Here is a 6,487-nt window from a genome sequence, read left to right on the forward strand (position 1 = left end):
CAGGAGCTGAACACAGAAGACCTATCTAGGCAGGTCAGAGTGATCCTCTCGTCCCAAGAAAGAAGGCCTTGGAAGCATGGCATTACAATTCTCACCTCATCTCGTCTTCCACCATTACAAGAGCTAAAAAGTTTGCCATTTCCGCCGCTACCTCCCCTTTGGGGGGGCATCTTGTTAAAAGCTTTGCTTTTCTGTGAATTGGAGCGACGGGATTGACTGGAAAAGTTCTCATTTTTTGAATATGAAGTTTCTCTTTTACGATTATAACGCTGTTTGGATCCATTCGCATTCTTTCCATCTGAAAGAAAAAAAAACAAAACCAAGAATCAGATCAGCAGTCTCAGAGTTGTCCACATGTACTGCACCTCAGCTAGCTTTGCCTCAGAGACGTGCTCACCTTGGCCACTGCCTTGGGCCCTGGTTAAAAGGCTGGTGTTTATCAGGACATCAAATCCCCCCAGCAACCCAAACTATTTCATTCCTATCACTGCCCAAAGAACTGGCCAAAGAGTATAAAAGAAGGATGCATTTGCTGTGCTTTATCTTTTATTAGAATGGTTGAATTTTCTTTATCCAGATTTGGAATTGCCATCACCAGACATTAGCGTGTTGCCTGGTACATTAAGCGATAAATACCAACACCACTTTTTCAAGCCCCATTACAAAAATTTACAACTAGTTCATTTTTTCATTCAATTTTCTGAAAACACACAATTTATCATATATTTTTCCCTTATATAAATATACTGCTGCCTGCATTTGTCTTGAAGTCTCCCACTTTGCAAGACCCCATTGCCTGTTTTCACTCAGTTCTGCCCCCTATGCTTAAAAGACCCCAACAGATCTAGTTCTGTTTTAAAAATACCCTTTTCTTTCACAAGGCCAACAAATGCTAATCGATCTTGAAGCACGAACCCAACGCTTTGGCCTTGCAGGGCACGTACCTAATATCTAAGTACTAAGTCCACCAACCTATGCAACAAGAACTGTTTGCCCGAAAGCATGCTGAGCGCACCACTGACCCTAACACAGGACACAGTGGCGAAGCACAAAGCAAAATACTGCAGAAATAAAGCTCACAAGAGCAGAAAAATCAGTCAAGCTCTTGAGAGGGGTTTCCTGTGTCTAAACAGCTGCTTCATTAGACTACTAGAACAGAAAATTAATACTATGAAGGTATTAATAGTCTTAACATAAGATCAGAGTTGCCCCAAGGACACAACAGACTGCTTACCTGTCACTCAACCCAGCATTTCCACCAACTGCCCTAAGTTTTATTTGTAGAAGAGGTATGTTGATAAGCTTGGAAGCAAAACTCCACAGGCCCAGTGAGATGTCTATCCACACCAGCCAGCCCCAAAGTCACTCTGCATAGTCAGTAAGCGTTACACAAACAGTAACACCTCATACAATATCTAGATCCATTTTATAAAAGCCTACTGGTTTCCCTTTTCCCACTTCGTAGTCCTCCCCATCCCTTAATATAAATCTTACGTGGCAGGCAAACACACCACTGTGATTCAGGATCGTGTTTCTCATATGGGTAGTTTTCATTACCAGTGCCTCCAGTTTTCCCCTTCCCCGGCACCACTTCCAATCTACCCGAGCATTTAAAACAGCTGGAATTGTGTCATTCACACAAAGTCTCACTTTTTTTTTTAGTTTTCTCTCCAACCTGCACCCCCAAAAAGAGGGAGCAGTGGACTGGAAGGTCTGTGTGTTATCGTACATCACTGAGGATCCGACTTCTTAAGAATAAGTTAAGTAATAGAAGTGGCTTGACTGGGTGCTGTGGTGGTCTGCTGTTTCTTGCACATGGCAGACTTCAGTCTTTGCCTGCAACTACAGCTATAGAAGTAAAAGGACGCTATCATTACTTTCACATGGTGTGACAGAGCCATTCTGCAGACAAACTTCATTACCAGAACTGGTCATTTACTCTGCTATTCAAAAGGCTGATCCTTTAATTCAGAATTAAACCAACTCTGTCAGAACCACAGATGTATAACTCAAACACATGCTTGCATAGCTTGCAGTGCTATAATGCACATCAGGCTAAAAAGACATGGGTTGAGTGTTATCAAGAAAAAAAACACACCAGAAGCTGCCAAGTACTGAGGGTGTGACCAGGTCTGGCTGAATGATTATTTAGATAGACCTTTTTTGAGAGTGTTTGTAGGGAAGAGGCTATAATCAACACCACTGAGTCTGGTAAACAATTAAGTCATTTTGAAGAGGTTTGGACTACTACTTCAGTTATTCAGGAGCAGAGCTTGTCAGTTTAGAGCTCAACCACCCTCTTAAATCTGCAATTTCAGTGAACACACTAGAGGGGCACATGCCTATCGTGTCTATAGCAACTTTGCAGTTTCTCTGCCATCATCAACTGGGGAAAAGAAACAACTCAAGAGGAGAAGTTCAGTCTAAAGTGGGTCTTTACAAGGCCGAGGAACAAGGAACAGTTTGCACCTGCAGCTGATAGAAGAATTTCCTACCACTTATAGTTTTACTCAAGTTAGTCACCATCAAATTTGTCGGTCAGCTGGTTTACACACATTCCTGTCATACTACAGGTCCTTTCAGACAAACTCCTAGAGCCTTCGGGAGTCGCTATAATGACTCTCACATTCTACAGTAAAGTCCTCTCTACCTGTGTCTTTTTTAGGAAGGACCTTACAGGGCAGTCTAACAATGCCCCAAACCTGATTTTTCTGATTGCAAGTTTCCCCTCCCAGAATAATTACCCTCATGAGGATTCTGGTCCATCAGAGTAGCAATGAAATCAGCCAACAGACAACCAAAAGTTTGGAGTATGCATTTGTAAACTGGAACGCTTCTCCCCCACCCCAAATCTAAGCAGTGCTGTTCCTTCCAACCTTTCCAGCATGACACGTGTCAGAGAACTCTCTGCTTTGTATCATCCCTCTTTGCATTCCCATGAAGAGTGGGGCAGGACAGGGCTATCTGCACTCATGCAGGGAGAAAAGTGGAAGATTCTCACTGCCATCCTCTCTTGTTAGATCCCAGTTTTAAGTAGCGTAGGTTTGGATTTGGTGGTTTCTTTTTTCCTTCTTTTCTTGGCAAATTAGAAATGAGCAACAACAACAGTGCTGGTGAGGTACTTACTCTTCACTCAGGTCCTCAGTTAGTCCTTTTGCAGTTCTCCCAAGATCTAACCTATAACAAATATATCTACCCATCCACACTCCAAGAAAACACAGACTTATAAAAAAATACTGTCTATATAATTTTATAAAACTAGCAACAAAGCTGTCTTGCCTTTTGGAGCAAGCCCTGACACCTGTGGTTTCTCCTGCTGGAGGTCCTCTATTAGAGGACCTCTATCTCCAAAGATCCAGAGAGAGGAGATCAAGTTCACAGGACTAAAAGCAGCTGTAGGTGACCACTTTGGTCCTGGAGCTGCAGTACTGGTTTGCTACTGGGGTGAGGACTGCAGTTTCCTTCCGTCTTTGTTTGCCTCTTCTTTTCAGCTGAACCGTGTTGAAGCCAACCATATTGCATAAGGGGTTTGGGTGGTGGATCACACTTAAGCCGCAGGGTGATTTCATGAAAACACACTGAAGCTATTGTTGCTGCTAAGGCAAACATCCCAGTGAGCAAGAGGTGACAGAGCAGTCACGCACCCCAGCTAAGCATGCTCACACCGTAATAATAAGGCCCAGGAACGCTTGTGAGAACTAATGTTGTCCATCAGGTCTCGAGGACTGCAGAGAAACCCAACAGGCCTATTTTCCCTTAGCTACTTTATTCCATCCTAATGGGGTGTGACTCCTGTTGGTGCACTAATATAACCCAAAGAAACTTTTCTGTTGGAAACTTCCTAGTTTAATTTAGTTTCTAAGGCCAAGTTTGAAAGATAGCTGGAATCCAACTTCCACAAGTACAAGAGCTTACAGTAGCCTATTTAGCCCATTTCAAGCTGTGCTGCAAGAGAAACAGAAGGAGAAGCATCCTTCCTTCAAGAGAAACGTCCACTTCATTTCTTCGACTGGACTTTATCACAGCAGGTAACTCTGAAAAGCATCTAAATGGCAAGAGATTGACTAGACTCAAATCCAGTGACCATCAGTGCAAAAGTCACTTATGCCACAGAAGGTCAGCATTTTGGGGAAGGTCTGTGGTCCATCAAGAATACTTTCCATTCCAAAGGAGGCACAAGTTTTTCAGAATACCTCCTATACCTTTCCTGAAACAGGACAGAAATTGGGTGGACCACATCAGCTACATGTAGAATGATAAGGAACTCAAGAAAAAAATCCCATACGGTGACATCCCATACTGTTATATGCAGTATCTTGCATATAACAGGTACCAAAACATAGCCACAATTTAACACAGCTGCATCCTGTGTGTTCGTCCTGTGGTTGCTTGCCCTAGTCTGACCAAGGGAATCTTCTCATTTTAGTTTTCGGTACCCTCCAGTTAAGATATTCCCAAATATACATCTACTCCTACTAAAAGAGATTCTAATTTTGCGTGGCCTCTTCGATGCACCATAAAGGAAGCAACTCATTCCATATCCCTTTGCCCACCATTGTAGTTAAGAAACAAGCATCTTAGAAGCGGAATTATGTCAAGCCAAAATTTCCTTCTGTTTCATTAAAAAAAGAGGTCTTAAAAAAAATTTTTTTTTTATTAAAAGCTAGTCTATTGTATTGGAGTAGAAGAGTATGGTACATCAGGATTTCTCTCCTCCTTGCTCCTCTGCTACTAGTGACATTGTTTCAAGCCTGTAAGACATGGCATTCCACAAAAATCACTTAACACTTTTATTTTGGGCTGGAATGACGGGCCTTGTACTTCTTTCCTCGCTACAGATACTGTTTCTTCTACATGAAGGCATACCAACCACAGGACAGGTCATCTTAACTCCTTTCTGAGGGATGTTTATATTCTGTGAACAAGCCTCCATACAGCATCACACATCACTAAAAAAGAAGCTGTAGTGATGTGGTATCTCTTGGTGAGACAGAAACCAGTTCTCCAGAACAGGAAAGCCTCATGTCTGCTAGCCTTTCACACTGCCTCTTGCAATACATGCAGAGAAGTTTATATACTTTGTTATTCCTTCAGAAGCCAAAGATAAGGTTCTAAAACTCTTGTTGCATACCTAGCACATGATATCCCCTGCTTCCATTGATCCGTTCATTAGAGGGGAAAAAAATGAAATAAGAGACTGAAAAATAACAACAGTAGCTAGGGATAATAAGACCCTCACATTAAATCCTGTTGCTGATCAAAGTGATTTTGGAGTTCTTCCAGAAATGACAGCCTAAGACGACTTTCATGTGTTTGAATTCAAAGTTAAAACTTAACTATAATCGCACAGTTACACCACAACCTGGGGAGCTGTGGGTGAGCCAACTCCCCTGTCACTCACTTCAGTCTATGCTGTGGAAGATCAGTTAATACAGGTGAAGAGCAGGTAATACTCGGTTATCCAGGATCCGAGTGCATTTAGAAGGTCCAAAAAAGGAGTCAACACCTTCAAGATACTCATTTTGTTAACCCTCTGGAATACATGCTGCTTTCTCAGAGACCTGAAGTAATACAGTTGAAACAAACCACTAAGGAGGAAGGAAATTAGTACAGCAATGGTGGTGTAGCAACCCGTAGACACTCTCACATGTACTTCCGGGGCTAAAAACACTAATTTTAATCACTACTGCTCCATTTCTAGGTTTTAGAAAAAAACCCACAAGGTTGCCAGGAACACTCTGCTCCCAACCAGCTTTACAGAACTGGAGGCGGCTCAGGTCTTACCTTGAAAAGATAGGTGACAGGAACCATAATGGCTCCTCATGAACTGCTATGTCAGCAAAACTAGCTGTTTGCAATGACAGACGGTTTAAATGCCAGATGAGCAAACAACATGTAACTAACTCCAAACTCCTCCAAAGTAGGTTACTGAAACACAGCCAGTAAGGGGAATGCTGTGTATCGATACCACACCTCCTTAAGCAAGATGTAAAAGCACACTCAATTTGAGTACAGAATAAAGTTAAAGTTTCTCTTAATAAGCACTGGCAAACATATACTCTTACTATAAAACCAAAGCTTTGGCTCTCAAGCTGATTACTTCAATGCTAACGGAGATAAAGCATTAATCCTTAAAGGAAGAAGAGCAGGAACTGCAGCTCACCGAACGGGGAACAAAGCCGGAAGAGGAAGGAAAAAGAAAGCAAAAACAAGCAGTGACCTGAAACGAAGCCCATTAAAACCCATCTGAGAGACAAACAACCCGACAAGGAGAACTTCAGCTTCACCACAAACCCAACCCCGGCACAAGGCCATCGGCCCCCGCTGCCTCACGCCGCTCACTCGCTCATGGTTACCCCATTGCTCCCTCCCCAGCTCCCACCACTTCAGACCCACCAGCGAGACCCAGAAGCCACCGAGGGGCCATCGCTAGCAGCCTGAAACCCCCGGGACCCCCGGCCAGACACCCCCCCCCGCTCCTGCGCCC

General features: G+C 43.1%; 1 protein-coding gene across 1 annotated transcript in view; it reads right to left on the bottom strand.

Annotated features, from left to right (window-relative positions):
• Positions 1-292, bottom strand: part of RNF10 (ring finger protein 10) — a 14,298-nt gene extending 14,006 nt beyond the window's left edge. The window contains exon 1 of the mRNA XM_009330810.1: positions 96-292. Within this exon, the coding sequence (XP_009329085.1) occupies positions 96-170 (75 nt within the window). The 5' untranslated portion in view covers positions 171-292. The remainder of the gene's footprint in view (positions 1-95) is intronic.
• Between the last annotated feature and the right edge of the window lie 6,195 nt (positions 293-6,487).

Source organism: Pygoscelis adeliae, unplaced genomic scaffold (genome assembly GCF_000699105.1).
Source record: "Pygoscelis adeliae isolate BGI_AS28 unplaced genomic scaffold, ASM69910v1 Scaffold358, whole genome shotgun sequence".
In the NCBI taxonomy this organism is placed as follows: Eukaryota; Metazoa; Chordata; class Aves; order Sphenisciformes; family Spheniscidae; genus Pygoscelis; species Pygoscelis adeliae.